The 24,536-nt window shown below is 35.8% G+C and overlaps 1 protein-coding gene across 1 annotated transcript in view; it reads left to right on the top strand.

Annotated features, from left to right (window-relative positions):
• The window catches only part of EYS (eyes shut homolog), a 718,715-nt gene that overhangs the window by 586,561 nt on the left and 107,618 nt on the right, over nucleotides 1-24,536 (top strand). The window contains exon 39 of the mRNA XM_066314978.1: nucleotides 24,124-24,232. Coding sequence (XP_066171075.1) covers nucleotides 24,124-24,232 — 109 coding nt within the window. The remainder of the gene's footprint in view (nucleotides 1-24,123; nucleotides 24,233-24,536) is intronic.

Below are 24,536 nucleotides of genomic sequence, written 5' to 3'. Positions count from 1 at the left end.
ACGTATTTCATTTGAATTACCAATGTTGCTAAAGGGTATTTGTATTTATTAGTGTGTTCAACTAAGCATAATAAATCAAAATCAATCAACACAAGAAAATGCACTTACTTTCACAGTTTGATTTTTTTTATTGTGTTTACCATTGTAGAATGAATTAACTCATCCTAAATGAATTAACTCATCCTAAAAGATGCTGATAGGCATAACTGTCTCATAGCTATGCAGAATAATCATTCACCACAAAGACTTGAAGATTTAACTTTCCATCAAATTGCAAGAAATACAGAAAAAGTTTTATGATGGTGAGCAAAAAATTTCATAGTTCTGAAGAAAATTCTGTTGTGTCAGTGGTCATTTTGACATGAGTCCAGCTTTTTATTTTATATACTGACTGTCCCAGTGAGAGTGTCTATGTAGTCTAATGGTAGACTAGAAAGGTGTTTTTCAATATTTCTGGTGGCTAAGGTGCATTCCTGCAAAATATTTTGTTGTTCTTCCACCATTCTCCCTCTCTAATGTAGAGGACCACTTGAAAAGAATAATGAAGGTTGATATTATCAGTTTGGAGTAATGTTTTTATCATGTCCATTTTTTTCTATGGTAAGTCAATCACTTCCGTAATACCCCTCATACTCATACTCTGAATTCCATTAATTCCAGATATGGATTTTAAAGAAGTCCATTTGAACCAAGTGATTCAAGACAGTAAATTTACTTTGGTTTTTTTCCTACAGAAGTGGAAAAATGAAAAGGACTAATGAGGAATGCTTAAAAGTCTTGTCATATCAATTTTAACATCTTTAAACAGAATCAGATGTTTAATGACCATGGTAATCTCCAATGTATGTTTAGTATTTCATTGTTAAGCATATTAAAAATATGTTGGTAATTAGATATGTGAATAGATTGTTAGGTTTTCATGCTATAACTTTAAAGCATGACTAAAGTATTGTATAATTTAGAAAATTCTAAAACCTTCCTGTTTGGCAGACCCTCTTATCAAACATGACAAAATAATAGCTAGCGTAATTTTCTGAATAACAAGAAAAATTAATTTTCCAAAGGAATTTTTAAGATTGAACACATTATTAATTACATTATTATCACAATAAAGAAACCGTTTCAATGTGTTGTTGATAATTGCAGTAATTATTTATTACTTTCTTAGTGAGTGATGCTGGTAACAACAGTTATTTCTCTATGAGATTTTATTGAATCTCTGTGCCATAGTTTATCAGGTCTTCTAAAGAGAGTGAGCTGTGAATTCATCAGAATTAAAGTGTACATTATAAAGCATAATGAATGCATGTTTCTTTATATTTAACTTTTAGATTTGGCTATGTGTTATAATTTGAAAATTCAATATTCAAAGAATCTCTGGGTTTCTGCAAGAAAAATAGGAAGAATAAAGTTCTGATAGTCTGTATAACCCAATTTCCATTTTCTAGATAAATCTGCTTTGAAAATTATATTATTTGCCTTTCAGCAGTGTTGCAGATAAAGCATATGTAAGAGATTTTTTTATTATACCTTGGAAATTCTAAACTGCATTTAACCTAAATTTCCTAAATTTGCTAAGTTCTTTAGAACCCTCCCTTTCTGTATTAAAGGAGACCCTGCTTTAATGATGCATAATCTTCTTTTTTCTGTGTGCTGAAGAAGCATTCTATTCCAGGTACAGTAGATGTGATTGCTTACTCACTGTGGTTTCTCTACAGAGACAATGATCCTATATGATTCGCTTTTCCATCTTCTTGTGTCTGGATCAGGTTGGGTGAAACAGCAAAGATTTCAAAATATTTGGCTACTCCCACTGTTCCAGGGAGCGGGTGGGATGCATGGCCCTTTTGATCTGCTTGGAAGGAGTAGCAGTTATTCCACATACATGCTAATATGAAGAGATTTCAGTACTGCTGCAGGGACACTAGGCATTATGCATGAAACACTGGAGATACCACTGACATGAAGGAAAAAAAGGAGTCACAGAAGAAATAATAAAATAATAAAATTCAAGATAGTCTGATATAGTGTTCGATATTTTTATCATTCTGATATTTATTTATTTATAATGTATATAAAATTCTCTAAAATTCATTTTCCTTGTCACCCAGTGATTTACAGAGAGGCTGTTTCAGACAACAATTTATTTTCTGTTGGTTTGGCACAGCACATGGAAGTATAGCGTTAGAGTTTACAGCCAAATATCTTATTATGGTGACATGTTACCTTCTTCCAAAGTGAGATGGTAGTTTGCACTGTTGTAATTGAGAGTTCTGAAGAGCTACACAATGAAGTAAAACTGTGAAGAAGCAGTTTTTAATTCCCTTTCTTTAAACTTGTTGTTCTATATGTGAAAGATCAATACAGAAATAAAATTGGTTCAGTGTGCTTGTAACAATTGGCAATTCTCTTCAGGTTTGCTTTAGCTGAGAGCAATAGGAAGTGCTATTTGCTCTGTAGGTATTGAAAATCAGTGGAAAAAAAAAAAAAAAAAAAATAGTCAGACAGCCTTTGTATGAATGTCCAGAAAAGCAGTGGCAGAGGGAAGGGCAAGAAAATGTGTCTATCTCTCAGCAAGAGAGTTTGACTCTCTTTGATTCTTCTCATGAGCACCAACAACCACAGAGGAGTCAGAAGGCAGGGCTCCACAAAAAACAAAACAGGCAGCAGAGGTTTGGAGTCCAGACTGCTGTGAGATTAAGCTGAATTTTCTCCTGTTTGCTGAGAAGAGCGCAGTTCTTCTTGGTCTAGGTGACCAATTCCTAGTTCACCAGCAAATTTTCAACATGCTTTCAAAATGTTTGGTTAAATTTAGCTTGTTAATTTGCACAACTCCTTTTTTCCTTCATGTCAGTGGGCGTAGTATTTACATATCTATGAAAATGTTCAAAAGACTAAATGTTCTGAGGGAAAGAACTTTAAAAATGTGACATTCAGCTTCTGGTGCATAATCTGTATTATGGGCTATACTCTGTCCATCTCTGTGACCAGAAATTTTCACAGGACCTCAGGTGTACTGAGGATCTTTTTTTCATACAGCTCACTGAATAATCTTTCTCTTGGGGGCTGAAGGAAAGAAGAACCAGAGATGGCTATTATTTCATTTTAACTGTTATGATCTCAATTTTTCTAAATTCTTGTTTTCTAAATAAATTTCAGGCAGATGTGTAATATATAGTTTTCACATATGCAGAGAAAAAAGAACAAAACAAGACATCAGACAACTGTTTAAAGGCTTGCCTGTTTAAGTCTAGTTCTGCATATCAGCAGTAAGAAAATTTGGTGCTGCAAATTGAGCTACTTGATTAAAGAGAATATTCAGTAAAATTCACACATACATTTATTAAATAGTCGTCCTTGATAATCGTGAAGGAGAGAGAGAGGAGAATAGAGAGATGTCAACTTCATTTTTGTGAGAGAGAGAGAAACATCTACTGCATCTTTCTGAGAGTCTGCAAGAAACTCATTTGTGGAACACATCATAGGAGGGAAGGTATTTCACTTCCCATAACTGAGGTACATCGATTCTGTGAGAAATTTATATTTTGATATAATTGATTCAGGTGGGAGAAGTTATTTATTTATCTCTCCACCACTTTTATTGTCACTATCATTATCTTGTTCTTTGAAGCACTCATTAACCTGGCTTTTTCTTAGACTGTGAAGTGCCTGGGAAACTGTTCTCTGCTTGCTCACCATTGTGTACCACTTGCCTTCTGTCCTGAGCTCTTTAGCTCTGTTGATCTATTTTCTGTGGAGTTAGTGATGCTGCTGTTACATCTGTAAGCAGCCTAATCTAAAGATGCTTTGTCGTTTTGTGACCATTACTTGATTACCCAATATTTTATCAAAGAGCTACAAAGGTTAGAGAAAGGAGATGTACAGAGTGTAGGAATGCCCAGGCATAGGCAGTAGGTATTTCATGAAAGAAATGTGATCCACAGAGATCCCACACTGGTTGAAGGGGCAAGGAGCAGCAGAGAGGAGCTCTTATAGACTGAGCCATATTCTTCATCCTCCCCCTGCACTGTTTGTGTGTGAGAGATACAGAAGTCGGGAATGGAGCAAAGTTGAGCCTGGAAAAAAGATGATTAGAGATCAGAGGGTTAATTTTTCTCTTTTTTTCTTACCATCCAAATCTATTGAATTGCCAGTAAATTAAATAAATTTTCCCCATCTCAGTCCTGTGATGATAATTGGTAAGTGGTCTCCCTGTCTTTATCTTGGCCAGGATTTTTGTCATCGTGCTTCCCCACACTTACTGTCATGTTGAGAGGGAGGGGAAAGAGAGCAGCTGGGTGAGAAGCTGGCAGCTGATTGAGGTCAACCCACAGCAAAAGGAACAGGGAAATGATACTGAGCATGATTTCCCTGCATTCCTTCCATGTGCAGTTGTGTGAGCAAAATTTTGTAACAGATTATGTGACCTCCTACATTTATTTAAATTATAAGTAGTGCTGTCTCATGTTGGATAAGACTGTATTTCTGTTGTTCAACACCATGTAAATATGAGTATGTTGGAGAATTCTTGTAGTCACATGGTAAGTGTTAACATGCAGTGACCAGGGAAAAGTAATTATTGTCTCACACTGCTCGTGCTGTGGCCCTTCCAGAGGTATGAAAATACTCTCTGCTGCATTAGAGAGTATTTCCAGATAAAATAACTGTTTCAACAGTTTGTAAACAGGTTCTCTCTGTCTATGGAAACCCTGTGCTTTGCTGTAAAATAGCAAAACATTATATAATGCCAAATCTGCTTTTGAGCTCACACTTCAGAATGCACAGCATTAAATAGACATGTAACTGTTGGAGGTTTGGAGTACATTAAAAAAATTATTCTTCCAGTTGCAGACTGCCCTTTCTGGAGGCTTTGCTCAAGTGCAGTATCACATGTTTGCTGTACATTTCCCTACGTGGGGAACTGGTGTTTTTATGGCAACAATTCACATCTGTGCCTTGGGATACATGTCTCCATGGGTTTTCTGCAGTTTCAATGCAATTTGCAGTATTGCTCTGCTGTTTGCAGTGACAGTGGATGTGACTTCCTACTGCACTAAGGGGTTTTAGTGAGAACACCAGGAACTAGGGATCTATTCGTTGTCACAGAAATTATTTCATCCCCCCTACGGTTCACATTGTCTTGTCAGAGCTGCCATCACCTAGCAGACCAATGGTAATGAAAGATGAGAATGTGAGAGCTACAGCATAGCATGCTGTGTTGCTACTAAATTACTCAGCAGCCGTTCAAAACACCTTCAGAAAATACATTTTCTCTTGATTTGAATACCTTTTATGTAAATCTGACATGTGGTTTGGCCCCTGGGTTTTGTTCCCAACACTGTCAGAAACAATCTTCTGCAACCTCTTTTGTTCATCCATCTGGAAAATAACAGGATTATGCTTGCCTGCCTTCTGGGGCAGGTATAAGTTTTGCTTAACAGCAAATGTTGTGAAAAACACAAAACTAAACACCAGTCTGTGCCTGACAGAAGCCAAGGTATGTTCTGACCATTTCTTTCCTTGGCTGAAGAGTACTCGTCCTCAACCAGGAAAAGAGGAGGTCATTGATTATTAAGACTAAGGTTTTCCTGCACTTTCAACAGAAATAAAGAACACATTGCTTTGTTTTGATGGATTTATTTCAATCAGTAATCTTCCAAGATTTCTTAATATATTTCGTGGAGGTAGTGAATATGGCACTTTTATCTTACTGATTTTTAAATGACATTTCTTCAATTCTTATGTGGAGAAACAGGCACACAAGAAGTTTTACTGGAAATTTAAGGTGGGAATATGAGAGGAAAAAAAAGGCTCAAGGTAACACATGAGTGGAGTTTTCTGATTGCTTGATGCAGGCAATAATCTCAGCAGTAGCCTATGTCAAAGGTATATCCATGTTTTTCAGTTTGGTGATGCACGGAGGGTGATGTGGTATTGATGGTCTTGCTAAGTGCTCGGTCTCCACTCCAAGGGCTATGAATGCTTTCTAAAGCCCATATAATTTAAAGTGTTTCCTTTTAAACACTTTAACCTTCAAATTTGAGCCAGAAAGTTTTTTGGGTTTATTTTGTGGGGGTTTGTTTCTTTCTTTTCTGTTTTATCCAGAACAAACCCCCCCCCTATATTTATTAATTGTGAAATTCACTATTTAATAATAAAGATATGCTGTTACCATGACCATTTTCGTCTCAAATAAAAATTGCAAATAGTCTCAGGATGCTAAAAAGTAATCCTATGGAATTTAGGTATTCAAACCTTTCATACAAGAACATTCATTCATGTTGAATAGCAAATGGACCTCTATTATTGCATATATTACATTTCACACAGTGTATTTTCAGACAGTATATATCTGGATGTTTTATTTCCTTGTGAGTTTTACACTGGTTAGCATCTTACAGCTTTTGGAATTAATATCTCTTTTATAAAGCCCTCTTTGTTCAGGAAATCAGTCCTACTAAGCAATTAAACAGAAGGGTGATTAATTTGTCTTGATTAGTTATGAACTGCTGTAGAAATTCTGCTGATCTGACTAAAAAATTATCTCTTGAGGCATTTGGTAATTTTGCTTTTACTCAAGTCAGATCACTAGTTATACTCCCTAAACTGTTTCTTCAATTGGACACCATTCTTTTTTGGTAGCAGCAGTTTCATATTGACTAAAACTGTCCCTTATTCACAGTTGATTATATATGAAATATTTTACCACTCAAGCAAGTATGGAAGTTGGACCCAAAAAGTGGCCTAGATCTTGGAAAGTCCTCTCATTCTTACTCTGAAGAATTAATGTGTAGAAGATGAAAATTATTAAATGTATCCAACACTGTCAGAATTAGTTCACTTCATATCATTGGGTTGTGATTTAAAGTAATTAAGTGATTTGTCCACAAAATTTTTATTATAGCTGATCATGTTTTCTACAAGGCTGGTAGCAAGGTTGTGAGAAATTTTTTGGTAGCTTTTATCTCCTTGGTCATGCAGTATTGTAGTAGTGATTGATGAATGCTGAATACGTCATTTTGCTCTCACTTAGAATTCTCACTATGATATTTTGTGAGTTTTTTCCTTTTGTACTAGTTCTTTTTAAACTCTTCAAAATCTGCTGCCATTTTTCTCAGTTATGAGCAGGAAGACAGTTAAGTACACAAAGGGTTGAGTACTGACTACAGACAACCAAAGGGCCAAAACATTTACAGCTACATTGAGTAGGAAATGAAGCATCACAGAATTGTTCAGTTTATATTCAAGATGAGCTGCAAGAAGCTATATATCTCATCTCACCTTACACAAGTTCTTGAACTAAACATGAACTAACATTTTGTGACCTGCAGCTTTCACAGCATAGTATTGCTGCATCTTCAGATCATGAAATAAATTATTACATTGCCTAATAACTGGGAAAACTTTGTGTACATATTCTGTACTTTTAAAATCTCATTGCATGTCTTTAAACAAAAAGCAAACAAAAATTAAGATTTTCTTTTCTTCCAAACTGCATACTGAATTGAAATATTTTACATGTATGTGATAATATCCCTGCTCATTTTAATCCCAGATATCTGAGGATGGTTTTCTATGAGCTCCAAAGAACTTCTCCTATAAAAATAATGTGCCTTAAATCATTATCTGATAGCAGATTCCAAAATGTTCAACTGATCAAAGATGAGGATTAAAAACTTTGCTTAATAATCTTTTTCCTCTTTCCTTTTCATTTTTCCCTCTAGAAATAATCATACTCTCTTTTTATGTCAGTGTAGAGTTTACATCTAATTGAAGCCAAATAAGGCTGTTTCTTCCCTACTTGTCCAAACTTGCATAAATATTCAGCAGTGACAATGAAGACAAACAGAGAACTTCCTTTGCTCCCTTGACCCTTCCTGAATAAGAAAAAATCATAAAAGGAAGACAGGGAAAAGAAAAAAATAAATACTTGTGAATTAGATTTTCCTTAGGTGGTTTCCCACACAATTTATTCTGTCTGTCTAATTGTGTGCAGTACATATCACAGTTAAATCATCAGCAGGTGTCCTGCCCTTTATATGTCAGGCACAGGTGTGTGGTATTTTTTTTCCTTCCTGACCAAACAGTAGCCTATTCTTATTGTTTTTTTTTTGTTTGATTGCTTCTTTGGTTTGGGTGGGGGAGGGTTGGGGGTTTTGTGTGTTTGTTTTTAATTTGAAAAACAGTGCAACAGTTGTTTAATGAAAACAGTGGTAGAATTAGCTGACCCAATCCTGCTCATCCTATCTTCCTGACAGCTCTCTTCCTCTGGCACACAAATTGAGAGGCAGATGCATAGCAGGCAAAGTTTTCTGAGTTCATCATTAAGCAAAGCACTTAATATTGACTGAAAACAGCCAAATATTTGACTGCTGCAATTTAATAAGTGCAATGGGTATGTTCTTTAAAAGCAATTTCTGTTTAGATTAATTCATCCTAATTCCTAGTAAATTCACATAAGATCAATAAAAGCATGACAATCACAGAACTTGCACTCATTACCTGATGTATTTGGCATTCTTCAGACAACGTCTTGGGCATGTCTGTTCATCTCCTTCAGCTTTTTCCTTGTGATACAAGATTTACAGAGATCTTTTTATTATAAAATTCATTATTAATCACAAAGTACTGAGGTGCATAGATAAAGACTAAAATAATTTCTAAAACTGATTTATATTAGATAGGTAAAGCTCTTTCCTGAAATACACTGCCCTTCAGATAGAACATTCCTTTCACGTGTCTCCTTATACCCTTATACCCAGATCAGCTAAGTGGGTAGAAAATTTTTTTGGTCAGCATTGCATTGTCTATTTGGCAGCCAGTTACCTGTGGAATCCCTCATGCTCAGCATGAGCCAGGGAAATAAGGACATTTTCACTGGGTCCTTCAAAGGAAAAGAATCTTCCAGCATGACCTCCTCGGGTTTGCCTCAGAGGCATGTCTGAAGTATACACCTAAGAATGCTCTTCTGACCATACAACTTGTGTTTTTGCTTTACACAATTATCTGAAATTATTCCATTTTTCCTTTTCTATTTAAACTTGAAGGACAGCTTTCTTCTCCAAACCTTGCTAGTATCTGATATATGGGCTGGGATATGTTGACGTATTTAGTTTGATCATTTTTAATAAGCTTGGTTTGTTCTTGGTATTTTGGTGTTTGAAGCTTGAAAGAGTGACATGAAATGAAAGACAATTCTTTTGATTTTTTTTTCATTCTAAAGCAGGACTTCTTGTTTTACAACCTATTTGATGGAACTCAACTACAGGTCAGTATTGAATCCTCTGAACTGAAAGACATCCATGATGTGATCCTGTTACCAGCCATTTTTCTAGCATCTGATATTCTTTTATCTATTGCACTGAAAAAAACCCCAAACAAACAATCCCTGAAAAATAACCTTTGATAAGGGAATGCTGCAAAGGGACTGGCTATAGTCATGAATACAAACATACAGAAGACATCCAAGGGACAATGGCCAGGACCTGGGACACAGGAAGTTCCACCTGGCATGGGGAAGAGCTGCTCTGCTGTGAGGGTCACTGAGCACTGGAACAGAGTGCCTAGGGAGACTGGACATTTTCTCCTTCTATGGAGATACTCAAAAGCTCTTCAGATGCAAACACAAGAAATGTGCTCTAGGAGACCCTGCTTCAGCAGGGAGGTTGGAACAGGTGACCTCCAGTGGCCCCTTCTAACCCAGCTCATTCAGTGATTCCATATGAATTGTAAAAATCTGTATATACTTTGGCTTTATGGTGGGCCATAATAGAGGAGTGTTGGCTCATAACACCCTATTAAGACACTTAGATGATAGAGTACCTAAAAACTGTCCATTCTTCATGCTCATTTAGGCCACTTCAGCAATTTGTTTGTACTGTTGACCGCAGAGGCTGCCAGCTGCTCTCAGATGCTGAGTTGCAACATTAAGTATAAGCTGGTAGGGAGCAGGACAGTGTATAAGACAGGTCTGGATCACTCACTATGGAGTTCCCTACCTTTCAGGATACTGAACATTAACTTTCCCAGTCTGCAAATGGGTTCCCCACTCTGCAAATACTGATTTAAAATGCCTTTCCTTAGGGCTTACACTGTAAAGAAGAGAATAAAACTGGTAATTGGTAAACCCCAGTTTTGAGTGATTTAATTTGTTGCTAATTAGAGGCAGCTTAATCTGAAGGTAATTTTTGTCAGTTAGAAATCTTAATTCTGATAACGTTATACATTTTCCATGCTCGAATCTTGACCTAAAGTATCTACATGGTTAATAACACCAAGCATTTCTCTGAAATGAAACAGTTAATCACAGGGCAGTTTTGTAGTGAAATAATTTCTACTATTTCCAAACACAATATGTGTGTAGTTGCATTTATAATATATAAGTGGCAAATTGGACATCAAAATCGAGAAATAAGAGCCTCATCAGTAAGCAAAACCTGATTATACACACACATCAACAGTCATTGTAGATTGTTTACAGTTCCACAATTTCCTTAATGACTTGCATTCATAAAATTTAGCCTTGTTAAAAGGCCTATGTAAGATTTTGACTATCCATGAAGAAATGCGACATATTTCACATCATATAAGAATGTTTTTCTTTCTTTGAATACCTCATACTTTTTGTTTCTACCATCTGATGAAAGTAATCTATCTTGTTTAAAAAAAAAAAAAAATCTTCCTAAAAGGTACCCTGTGAATACGCATTTATGCATACAAACTAAATGTATTATATTTGCCTTGATTTTTTTTCAGTTAATATTCATTAATCTTGTGCAGTATTTATTTTCCAAATAATACATTTTAGCTCAAATATATCCCTAAACAAAGTGAACAAAAAATAGGAGAGACATTTGTAATACACTGGGAAATATACATCTGGCTATTTAAGTAGTTTCTGCTGAAGCCCATCCAAATAGCATTATAATCTATATTTTTCCTTTTGATATTCAAATAAGCAATAAACATCATAATCCTGTACCTTCATGTATGTTTAAGATTGCAGCTAAAATGTGTATAAACATACCACCATAAAGCGGCATCTTTTTTCTTTAAAAATAGTTGGCTATAGCTTAACAAAATGTTCTTAGCTGTTCATGTTGGATGCTTTGATTTAGATAGGTTCAAGTGCAAAACACGTGTGGAATTATTATGAGAACCTTAATTTCTTTGACAGAGAAGTTCTAATGCTCGTACATTCATTTTGATGGAGGAAAACACAGTACATGTGTTATCAAAAGCAGACTGCAACAAAACATTTAATGAGTCTGGTCCAGATAAAGAGGAATAGAGAACTTTAATCAGTTTAGATGACAACAGTAAGCTTCAGAATTGTGCAATTCTGTATTTATGCATGTATTCTGAAATCAGAAATCTGCTCTGTTCTGTTCCTTTGTGTGTTCGAAGCAATAAGTATCTGTCAAAAACCTTTTCTTTTTAAATGCAACGAACTGGTTACATTGTGTGGCTATTAGGCTTCACAAATCAATAAATCTTAAGTCTGATAAGTGGGAGTGTTACTTAATGTTTCTGCCTTGTATTATTGACTTTGGATGGGTTGTTGATGCTTTGTGAAAGTAAATTTGTAATGTGCCCAGCACCTTTGGCAATGATGCCTCTCATTTCTCCAAAAATCTGTTATTCTTACCTGTACTTAAGAGGGCCTGAAGAGATTATGATGACAAGCTCCTACCTTCTTCCTTGCTGATGATGTCAAAAGAAGAGACACAAGGTTGGTGAGGATTGGAAGTGCAGAAATAACTCTCTTGACTGGTGTTACGGCTTAATAAGAAAGATCAGTTATTCATTTATAGTTTTATCTGGGTTACAAATGGTGCATTACCCTTCTCTGCAGTTCTCCATGGCCCTTTGTTTGTGACCGCATAAGTAAAGGTTAACACAAATAATATGTAAGTGATAATTCTTGTCATAAATAGAAAACTTTCCTTTGTCAATAACATATTTGTATCTTCAATTCTTAAGCAGTACAGTGGAGAATTAAATATCCTGTTTTAAGAAGCTAACTTTAGCTATGTATGCCCTGACTCACATTGTCTTGCCATATTTTCAGTTGCTCTTAATGTAATTCAACTGAATTAAGCATTCATAGACCATTATAGAAGAGTGGAGTAGAGGATATAGTTGTTTCAGCAGTTGTTGCTGAATTATAAGAGATTAATTGTCTGCCTACTTCTTTTTTCCTTCTGGGATGCTTCTGAAAATGTCACCAGAAGGGATCAACAGGCTGTTTGAATACCACTATGAGAAGCTGGCACGTAAAGTTTGCCTAAGTCATAATTAGAGAAATGTGACAGTAGCTCCAAGGTCCAAAGGCTTAAGAATAAAAAGGATTAGAAGACATGAGCCTTAAAGAGTCTGAAAGTAAAATACTTTTTTTTTAAATTGATACTTATATGTATAAAACTGAAATAAAGTAGGATGTCTCTTGGTCTTGAGTATTAACAAATATGCCAGCCACAACCTCAGGGTTTGCAGTAGTTGGCAATAGAAGGTCTTTATTCTCCAGTCTACCCAGGATTTCTGTACTAGTATATAAATTGTTCCTTCTCTTGGTGTTCAATTTAAAGAGTCACTTTCTCATTAACCACATTGCTTAACCTATTTTTCTCCTAGTTTTCCTGTGTTGAGGGGAGGTAACAGTTCACTTTAGACCATCAGAGTAAGCAAAAGAAAATTAATTAGAGCTGCCTGGTAGAAGTAATATATGTTACTGATCATTGTATTTCTTGTGTCTGTAATAAGTAAGAAAAGATCTGCAACAGGAGATCATTGTAGGATTGCAATTATCTGTACAGCCCTTCATTGACAGAGCTTTATTCACATGTCAAATGGCTTCCTAATTTTTATTCATAGGATCAGACTTATGTAAGACAATAAACGGAAGGCTGTATCTGAAGATGGTTAAACATAATAATTAATTCCTATGCTCTAGTGCAATACCAAGCTGCTGTTGCTAGCTCCAGAAGAGTCCCTCTGCTGCTGGGAGTGATGGAAGGGGAGACATAATATGAAGACTGCCTATTATGTCTCTCTTCGAGCACTTTTTCAATGGTCTTTTGTGGCATTTTTTTTTTTTTTGGTGAGGTGTTAAGATAATTGAACCCTCAGCATTTGTTTGATTTTGCCTTTTTTCTTAATGTCTTGAGGGGAAATTATCCCCCTCAAAATATGGTGGTTTGGATGTGTTATTTTCCTTTATTCTTCTCTTTGTTCTGGTTCAACCATTCTAAAAAGTACAACTTATGCATAAATAAATTGTGTACGCATAAGAAAAAATTTTAAACACTGGTCATTGTCAGAAATATGTGTATATGTATATTTCCTTCAAACTTTGTGTCTCATAACTACTTCACATGAGACCATTGCTTCTATATGTACATAAACTGATCTCTTGTTTCTTTTTATTGTCACAATCTGTTCATATGCAGGAGATTCAGTTACCTGGTAGGTAGATAAATGGCATAAAAATAGCTTTAAGATGTGATACCAAAGCAACAATGTGGCAATGAGGCACAATGAGGATGAACCTGAGGCAATGCAGCAACAATGTAGATAAGTTTTGAAATTTGAAGTTTTACTCTTTTCATGTTTTGCAAGGCTTACAATAGTGTTAATTTGCTCACTAGGAGGTAATATTGAATATTTCTTATAAGGAGTTATACTCTGCTTCTACTGATATTAATGTTTTCTTAAACATCAACATGATCCAAGACTCCTTTTCAGTACGTTCAAAGTCATTCTACCTCAAGGGATCTTGTAGTTATAGAGAAGGAAATGCTTGACAGTGGTCAGAGAGTCATGTTTCACTTGAGACTAAAGGACCTCTGAGTCGGTACTTTTTAGGGTAGTCTTTTGAAGTTAGCATTCATATGCTCCATGCAATCAAATTTTATATATTGTCTAGCAGAAGTCTTCCAACTTGTTCAAGTCTTCATCAGTGTAATATTGCATCATTGCACTTGATTATTTTGGCTTTTTCTAAATTAATCCCCTAGTATCAGCTATTATCCCTAGACAATTTTTTCCCATTTCTCAGAGAAAAAGGCATATAAATGACTTTTGAGGTAATAGGTCAGCATTGCCATTTTGTTTGCTGAAATTATTTCTTCTCCATTTAAGGGAAGAACTGGCCAAAACTTGTTATCTAATGACCCTTCATAAAAAGGGTTTTACTCTTTTCACACCAGCATATTCTTTCAGTGAAGATTATAGTTCAATTTTCATGTTATACATATTTTGCATGAGTTGTTGCATCAGCTTTAGCTGGAGGCTTTTTACTGAAAGAGGAAGGCCAACTTTCTTTTCTGATATTATATAATTTTTAATAAAATTGCTTGAATGCAATTACATCTGTATTAAAAATCAATGAATTAGACAAGCCACATGACAGGCTAAGAATGAGCTATGCAAAAGACCACAAACACCTTTCCTAAGGAGTGTTCATTTCTGGAGTGCCAAAGAATAGAAGAGTAGAAGCCTTTCTCTTTGAAATAATGTAGACCCAAAGAGAAGGCAAAGGTAGCCATAATGAAAATTAAACAGCCTTGTTCAGGTGCAGCAAATACCCAGTTGGTACATGAACCTGAGACAATGCAGCCAGAAACAGGAGAAAGCAACTGTATGTGGCCATGAAAGTGGATTACTGGGTTTAGAAATACAAGGTACTTATTAGCAGTGGAATGTCAGTGAATTCATCTAACAGACAAAAAAGATGACAAAATATGCTATGAAATCTTATGATCCAACAGACGTAAAAACAAGAACAATACATATTCTGTATTCTTCTACGTACAAACTTGTTGTCCTGAAACTCATAAGGTTTTTGTAGGACTTGTTGTGTACTTCAAGGATGAATTTTGTAACAATCTATTCTTCCAACACTGTCATGATCATGAACAACAATAATGACTATGACAATGATTATGATAAAAATTCCGTTTTGTTGTGACTTCAAAACTCTGTTAAAGTGTTAGCACTAATTATTCCAGTATCTTTGTGTTATTCCTATTCTTGCATGTGTGAAACGGAGATGTCACAGTCTACTGGTTGATTGTCACAGCACAGTAATATATTGTGTTTACACCAGTGAATTCCCTACAAAGTCAATGGAATTTCAAAGACATAATTAAAAGCAGAATTCATACTTTCCTTTAAAGATTCAGTCTGGGAACACATGTCTTTAAAGTCATGATTCATAAAATATATATGTTGAGGAAAAGCATTCCATTGAAATAAATGATCCTTGGGTGTATACTGCCTGTAGTATGCTTGGCAATATATGCATTAGAAACAGTTCCATTAGCCAGTCTACTAAAGGATCATAAACTTGACTATTGGACTAGCAGAGCTGGAGTAAATGAAGCATAAACCAAGCTAAATAGAACCTAAAAATAATAAACAGTATCTGTTTCACCTAATGTAGGTATTACCATTTTTAGCTACTAATACAAAAATGTTGGGTTTTGGTGGTTTTTTAGATTCTGTATAATGTGTGAAAAAAAACTGCATTCCAACATTAAAAAAAGAAATTGCATCTTCTGTGCAAAATATATAGTATTTGGCAAGGTAAAGGGTATTTGCTTTCCTTATTTTCTTCAATTTTACTAGTACCTCCATAGCAAAAAGAGAAAAGAAGGTCTTTTTTATAAACACATGTAGTGACAGAACAAGGGGGAATGGCTTCAAACTGAAAGAGGGCAGGTAGATACAAGGTAAAAATTTTTCACTATGTGAGTGGTGAGGCATTGGAAGAGGATGCCCCGACAATTAATGGATGTCCTATCTGTAGAAGTGTTCAAGGCCAGGTTGAATGGGGTTTTGAGCAACCTGGTCAACTGGAAGGGTCATGGCAGATGAGGTTGGATTTAAATGATCTTTAAGGTAATTTCCAACACTATTTAATCTATGATTCTATGATAAAAAGATATTGTTTGACTTTCTCAAATTGGAAGGGCCCTCCTGTCGTGGTCTGCTCCAGTGGTGAAGGTGCCATGACCTTCCTCGTGAGAAGTGTCTTTAAAAAGACACCCGGTTTGATGGGGGCACATGTGTTCTCAGGTGCAGAGTGACCAGCTCTGTTACTGAGGCTGGCTGAACACCAGCACTCTCAAGTGCAGAGTGATTAGCAATTTGAGAGGCTGTCTGAGCAGCGTTTGCCACCCCTGGTGATGCAGGAGTAAAAGCAGTGAGACAGGCCTTCCAGATCTCCAAGAGAGCACCTTTATTCCACTAAGTCCAAAGGGGAAAGATTCATATAGCCCAAGGGGAGAAGGATTATATAGGGTAGCCAGGGGCTGGGTTTCACAGCTTGGCCAACAGGGAAAGGAGTTGGGAAAGGGACCAGTCAGAGAAAGGATCCAAAAAGAAACCAATCAGAAGGGATAAAAAGAACAAGGAAAATTACCAATAGGGTACAAAACATTAACATAGAACAGCAAAGCTTGTGGGTTGGAGCATTTTTGCTCACTCTGAGCTACAAGGAAATCTCTCAAGGGGACTTCCCAGAGGGAAGTCACTGCTAATTGATGCAGTCTAGGGGCTGCACACTCTCCAAGGGAATGAATCATCCTCTGTGGATGGTCCAGGGACCACCACACCCCCATAGGATTATTGCCTCTAGCTTCCTGCTCCTTACAAAACTACTTAAAATTAAACCACACCCTGAAGAGTAATATCTGGATACTCCTTGAACACTGGTGCCATGACTATTTTTCTGGGGAACCTGTTCCAGTGACTGACCACCATCTCAGTGAAGTAATTTTTCCTACTGTTCAATCTGTACTTTCCTTGATGCAGCTCAGCTCATTTCATTTCCTTATGTCCTATTGCTGGCCACAAGAGAGAGATCAGCTCTCCTAACACTGTTCCCCTTGAGAATGAGGTCACTCCTCAGCTTTTTGTTCTCTGAAATGAACAAACCAAGTGACCTCAGACACTCCTTTTAAGTCTTTCTGTCGAGGCCTTTCACCATCTTAGTCAGTCTCCTTTGAGCACACTTTAGCTTTATGTCCTTTTGCTGAGACCTCCAAAACAGCATGCAGTACTTGAGATGGGTCTGCTCCACTACAGTGTAGAGTGAGACAATCACTTCCTTCAGCTGGCTCATGATGCTGTGCCTAAAGCACCCCAAGTTGTGCCCTTTTGCTGCCAGGGTACACTGGTGGCGTGTATTCAACTTGCCATGAACTCAAATCCTCAGATTTCTCTTGTACAGAGTGGTGTTCCAGCCTCTCCTCCCCCAGTTTGTATGTATAACCACAATTACACATTCCGGGTGAAGACTCTGGCACTTGCTCTTATTAAATTTCATAAGGTTGGTGCTTGCCCAACTCTCTGGTCTATCCAGATCTGTTTGTAAGGCTTCTCTGCCCCTGAAGGAGTCCACGGCTCCTCCTAGTTTACTGTCATCAGCAAATTCACTTTAATATACATTTAATTTCTGTGTCCAGATCTTTTATAAAAATGTTGAAGAACATTGGGACTAAAATCGAGCCCTGAGGAGCCCACTGGCAACTGGCTGCCAGCGTGATGCAACCTCATTTAATACCTCTCCCAGCCAAGTGCTCAGCCAATGTATTATGGACTTCTCTGTGCTCTGTACATTTTATCCACCGGGAGGAAACTCTGGGAAATAGTACAGAAAACTTTGCTAAAATCCAAATGCACCACATCTACTCTCTTTTCTTGGTGAACTAGGTGGCTGACCTCATACTAAAAAGAGATTAAGTTGGCTAAGCAAAACTTTCCCCTCATGAACCCATGTTTTCTGTGCCCAGTGAGGGTGTTGTCTTTCAGATGTTTTACAATAATTCCCAGAATAAGCTTCTCCATGTTTCATCAGGTAATGACATGAGACTGACAGGCCGGTAATTAACAAGGTCTTCCTTATTTCCCTTCTTGAAAACTGGGACAATATTTGCCATCTTCCAGTCGTTTGGGACTTCTCCAGACTCCCAAGATCATTGACAAATAATGAAGGGAGGTCTTTGATGACAACAGGCCACGTACTCTGGGACGAGTCCCATCAGGGCCCAGATATTTATGTACCTACAGCTGAAGCAGCAAATTTCAAACAAGTTCAGGGTCAGCTGGGAGTTTATCTTTCCCTAATGCATTCCCAAAGTTCACACACCTCTTTTTGTATGTGGTTTGTTTTATTTTTCCTTTAAAAGGGCCATCAAGGGACTCCTGAAAGACACTTTAGGAGTCAAAGTAGTTTGGGGTTTTTATCTTCCATTTTTATCTACTCTTCTCCTCGGTCTCCTTTTCTCTTTCCTTCTCTGTACACTTTTACTATTTGGTCAGTTTACAGCAACTAGAAAACCTGAGAATTGATGTTGAATTGCTGGAGGTTATGAAATATGTTTCATTGATTTCAAATAAAATGTCAGACATAAAATGCAGCATTCATTTTTATAATTGTCACTTCTGAGGGTTGCAATTGAAGTTGGTAAGAAATACCAAAATTTGACCTTACTGAAATAGAAGATGATAAAGAGACATGCCAACATTTCCATGGAAGAAGTATGCTGAAGTTAATTTTTGGGAAGTAAAGGTAGGTTTTTAAAGCAATGGAATTTTTAGAAATGTATTTTAAAGGGAAAAAAGGTAGTAGGTGCAAGAAATTTGGAAAAGCATGAAGAAATTATTAAAATTGAAAGGCACAATACAGATTTTCATGCTTGTGAATTGGATATGCTCAGTCAAAAGTAAAATCACTGTTCTTGAAAAATCTCCTGTATTACTTGACAGTTGGTTAGGTGTTCCCTTGACAACTGCTCTGGCTAATCAAGGATATAAATGAAGACACTATGTCAGTGTTTTGCAGGACACTTTTATTTTATGTCTTTAATATCAATACTTTTTTAGTAAAGGGATTTTTTGTGGGGATTTTTTTCCTATGTTGAACTGTTAAGCTGTGCTAGTGTTTTTCAGATTGTAGGGAGAAAAATAGCCAGTAGTTCTAAATGTAGTCATCCAGTCATGGCATTATAAAATGGACAGTGGTGTAATACTTTCTAATATTTTTTTAGAAGACCAGGAACCCTGATTTGCTCGCAGTGTCAGGTCTTTGTTCAGAAACAGTCTTATCACGATTTTTTAGCTTGGATGAAAACAAAGATTCTCTTTATAATGCCTGGGGTGATTTATACCTGCTGAGATGACACTTTAATTTTGTTATACCTCTCCTTAATCGGTTAGAAATATGACTGCACCTTCAGCATTATATAGAAAATATAATTGCTATAAACTAAAATTTTTAAGTATGTTTACACAACCATGAATGCTCCATTTTTACATGATTACATTACGTAGTTATAATGCATGAAAGCAGTTAAAAGTCTTCCAGAAGTTCCAGTCTCTGGACTTATTCTCATCCATATTGTCAAATACATAATCAGTTTAAGATACTTCACTATGTTTCCCTTGATATAACTGGAAGCTGAAGCAATCATGCTATCAATTAGAGCTTAAGTCAGTCTTTCCAGTTATTGGAACAGACATTAGTAGGGATTTTGCATTCATGCTTTCTACTGTGCTCCTTTAGTGCCACCTGGTGACTAGCTTGAAAGGAAAAAAGGTGATTTTATTTCCAGCTGGAGAAGTAGTCTATGATAATTTAAGCTAGAAGATTTACTTGAGCAATATCATATCAGGTAGCATTTGATTTAGAGATACCCCAATCTTAGCTAGCTTAAGAGGAGTTCTTTGACTATTGTTCTCACCTTTGTATAAAATCCACAGCAACTATGAAAAAAATCATAAACCAAGAGCAAATAAGAAGGCTGAACATCTTCTCATTTCAAATTTATGGAAATAAATATTTGAATTCATCAAGCCTATATCTTAGCATCTCCAGGAACAGGATGGGCTTCACATGGCTCCAGATCTCTTTAGATTACTGTGCATAACCTTGCCCATATGTCCTCCACATATACACATTTCCCATAAATACTCCTTGCACACCCAATTCTTTACTTCCCTGTGAATCTTTTTTATATCATTATGGGTGCGATGTACATGAATCACAATTCTGCTGCCTGACAAAATTATCCTGCAATAGGAATCATATTGCATTCTCTCCTGTCACTGTCTCTGGAGGAAAAAATATGCTGGCTTTAAATGCAGCCAGAATATGCCACTGAGACTTGAGGCAGATGTACTGAAATGCCTTCAGCATCTAAACGAGTGAAAAAGCACCACTGAACTAAAAATACTTCAAAATTTAAAGATGTCAATGATTAGCCGCTTTCATCTCAGGTGTTCTTAATGTGAGGTCAGTATCTCATAATATGAGGTTAATTAGAAAAATAAAAAATGTCAAGAGAATAAATCATCAGTTTCATTTTCTCTTTTCTAATGCGGATAATGGATTTCAATCTTCTGTGAGATGCGTGAAATAATGCAACTGCATTTATTTAATTGCAAGATTAAGACAGATTTAAGCATAGATTATAAGAAAGCTTTAACCAGGTTATAGAGCAACATAAATGGTATTTATTTTTTAAATATTCCATGACAAAATAATTCAAGTCCCTTCTTTTTTCCATACTTGTTTTTAAAAACTAATATGATTATATTTTGCATGTGTCCATGTAGCACTTTCTGGTGTTAAATGTAATAATAAAGACTGAGACAGCATTTATGGTTTAATTTCCATTTTTTCATATGTTTATAATTTTCTGAGAAATCTGTCTTTTGGACTGTAATTTTTCCTACTCTGTCTCTTTCTAAAAGCTATTCTAGGCATATTTAAGTAATCCAACAAATTCAAACAGTCCGAATTTTGTGGTAATGTAAGCATGAAAAATATCCATTTTGTTCACATTTCGAATGACAGTTTTTTCCATCCTATGAGGCAGAGAAAAAAAATTCAATTAATTAATTGGAAATCTTTACAGAGAAAGAAGCAAATGCTGAAGAAAACTGGTAGTATGGACTGCATTCCTAACATGCTCTCCAGAATACAGGACAGTAGGCTTGTAGCTTGTAGTTTTATTCTCATGACTCTGTCACTAATCTATTGGCTGACATCAAACAAATCTGTTCTGCTCTTTGAGATTTCATTCCTGCATACTAAAAAAAAGCAAAACGCCTCCATGTCCTTTGTGAATTTAAGATATAATGATCAAAATCACTGTATAACAAGCTGCTATTTATGGATACTGAAGTGCATTTTTTTGATTTCTTTTTTTCTTTTTTTCTTACGTATTTATTTAAAGGTAGAATGCATTACCAAGTATGCCTCAGTAGGGACGACTGTGCTATTATCTAAATGAATTTATGACACCTGGCTAAGGTAGAGAATTTGTCAGTATCAAGAAGTATTTAAGGCTTCTTTTAGTTGCGTCTATGTTTAATCTTCCACTTTTTTCCTCTAGTAAAGGATCAAAAAAACAGAAATTATGTGTACAAAACAGTGAGAATGTGTGTACACCAGGCATTTGAGGTGGAAGTTTCCAATGCTGAATGGATGGCTAATTGCTTGAAGATGGTCAGTCACACTGACACAGACCTCATTGTTCTTTTCTTTTTCATTAGATGAGCACTCTTCTTAATTAATTTTGCCACTTCACTTAAACTTTTGTTCTTTGTGGGCTGGACCGTTGTAATATGTGATATAAGAGGTTATTTAGAGAAAGAAAAATGCAGACTTCAGAAATCTTTCTGATAAGCAGGGGCAAGGCAAGGGCAGAGGGTAGGCTTTTCTGTGAGTATGTTAGGTCTCTACTACAGTATCCACTCAGAATAGAAAGCATCAGGGAAAGGCTATGAGTTTATTTCCCCCAAGAGAGAATCTTAAATGAGCTATTTTCTATTATCTGAGAAAGTTATTTTTCTACACTCTGATTTACCAAGATGATTCCCAGCAGCTGAAATAGGAGTAGGAATAATAAGTCAAATTCAAAGAATATTTTACATTTCAAGAATTGGCTGGAAAACACAATAATGGAAGTATTTTCTCCAAAATTGTCCTTATTTCAAGTAAAAAGGTGATCACCAACTATCTGTCAATATATATATTGTTTTTTAAGGAGAAACTTCTGTTTATTGAATTAATAATTTATAAAGAAACTGTGCAAATCAGATGGTCTTCAAAACAGCAGGCACTGCTTCTGGCTCCCTATATTTGAAATCAAAATATTATGCTAACTTCTTTAGACTTTTCAAGAAATAATGCAGTTCAAAATACCTTAACAACATGACTCTTTTTAACCTAAAATTAGAAATGAAAATGAACATTTTTCAAACTCACTTGAATAGTCTAGGGGTCTAGACCACATTTCAGAAGGTGATAATAGAAAATGCCATTCAAATATCTCAGACTTTTAAAGAAAGATTTAAAAATAAGAAAAGTGTTGCATACTTACAAGGTGGAAATAATTTAGAACATTTCAGCCCCATGCATCAGAGTACAGTGAAAAGTCAATGAATTAATATTGACTGATTTAGCTGTGAACCAGCAGTGATTATAACCATTGGAAAGGTGGGATTTATTAATATGTGAGCGTCGGGCACTGATGTGGATGTACTGGCTATAGGATGAGTTAGTAAATGCACTGCTTTTGTGCTGCTCACTCAGAAATCATTGCACTGCAGTGAATTTATAAATATTCATTAGGGGCTCAATACTATATCCATTTATGTCAATGCAATGTCCCCAGCAACTTCAGAGGTGAAAACCGAGATTCTAAATTTCATAATGAATCTACAGACAGGAGGATGAAATAGCAAGATTTTAAACACAGGAGCAGAGCCACAAAGCTCAAGGCATAACCTGGAATAAATCATGCCATGGCAGCTGCATACCACCAACCAGGTGATATATAAAAAGGTATCATTTGAGACTATGGTACATCTTGGTGTGTTTTCTCCAGGAGTAAATTTGTCCTTGCCAATGCTGAAGTAACTTCTATGATTAGTAATGTATATTAGTGTACAGGTTGTAGTGGGCTTTAAAATATTTTAACTCTTTCATATGTGTATGACCTAATATAAAAATTCATCTATCCCAATGAAAAACAATGTATCAAATTCCTATACTGTCCTTTACCATTTATTCAGCTAAAAGAAATAGAAAATCTGGGAGTCCATATAAATACATGATTTTTTTTTCAGAAACATTTTTAAAGTTGGTTGTGTAACATTTCTGAAATATTACATTAAAAATGCAACATTATGGTGACTTGGCTGAGCAGAGTTTCCTGCACAGAGTACATGTAGTCAGTAAACCTTAAGATGCTTCCCAATCACATTCTCTTTTTACAGCACATGAAATTTGAACTGGAAAGGATTTCTACAGAAATAGACATCAGTTTTTAAGAATCTGTCAACTACTATTGTCCCATTCTGCATTTGCTATGATAGTGTTTATTTAAATTTCCTTTCTAAATATAAACCCAGTGTTTTTGAAAATCATTCTTTTTTTAATTAAATTTTTATTGCTCATAATATTAATAACATTTTATCAGATCTCATCACAGAAAGAAACTGAAGGATTCTCTGTGTTTTATTGAACATTCACTAGTATTTACTTCACAAATTCCCTTGACCTTACATTCTTCTTTATCTCTGAGGCTCAATACCAGAGTTTGCACTAACACACTTTACAAGTGGTGATAACTGCATCGCAGTGTAATTTTTCTGCTCAGAGGTATTCAGCCTTTCATTTCTTACTCCATTTCTGTTCCCTCTGTAGGTCAGGAAAAGGAAATTTCAACCCAGGCTGTTTATCATCATTCAACACTGATGTCACTTGTCCAGCAATCCTCTATACTAGGGAGACTGTATGTCAACCATAGTTAGCGCTTAAAAGCTATCAATAGTCACTTAAAGATTTTTTTTTTCTTTTTTTTCTCTGTATATACTTCAAACACTGGTCAAAAATAGTAAGAAAGCAAACAGAAGAGGGACATTAATAGATGAAACATCTTTTTTCTCCTGGATAATTCAATAGCCATGAAACTGGAATTAATGATGTCCAAATATTTTCATCCTTTATGGAAGTATGAACATCCTTTTCACCTTAACTTTGCAGTGTGAGGTTTGAATACTCCGTGACCAACAGAATAAATAGCAATGGGATCTTCTCTTTTCTTGCAGCTACATGTTGCCTGTGGGCAGTCCTGAAGGTTACTGCATGATTGAAGTGGCTGCAGATGGAAACCCCTCTGTACAGCACAGACTTTCTTTCTCACATCAAGTATCTCAGGTGAGTCTGCAAAACATCAAAAATAAGCTATTTGCTTTGAACATTTCATCAGCATATGCACTACAGTTATTTTTGAAGGAGAATAGGTATAATCTAGCTTCTTCTAAAGGAGAAAATGTAATTTCTTTTCAGATATCATTATATGTACTTAGTTTCTTTCTAATTGGTCTTTTTACCTTAAGCAACCACAACATATCCATTAATTTATTAGTTTTATTTGACTCTGAATCTTCTACTCCTGCTGCAAAAAGTCCATAAAAAGGACATGGATGTTATGAGAGTTAAAGAATGTATATGAACAGTG

The sequence above is a fragment of the Sylvia atricapilla genome, chromosome 3 (genome assembly GCF_009819655.1).
Source record: "Sylvia atricapilla isolate bSylAtr1 chromosome 3, bSylAtr1.pri, whole genome shotgun sequence".
NCBI lineage: Eukaryota > Metazoa > Chordata > Aves > Passeriformes > Sylviidae > Sylvia > Sylvia atricapilla.
This window is presented reverse-complemented; position numbering and strand designations above follow the sequence as displayed.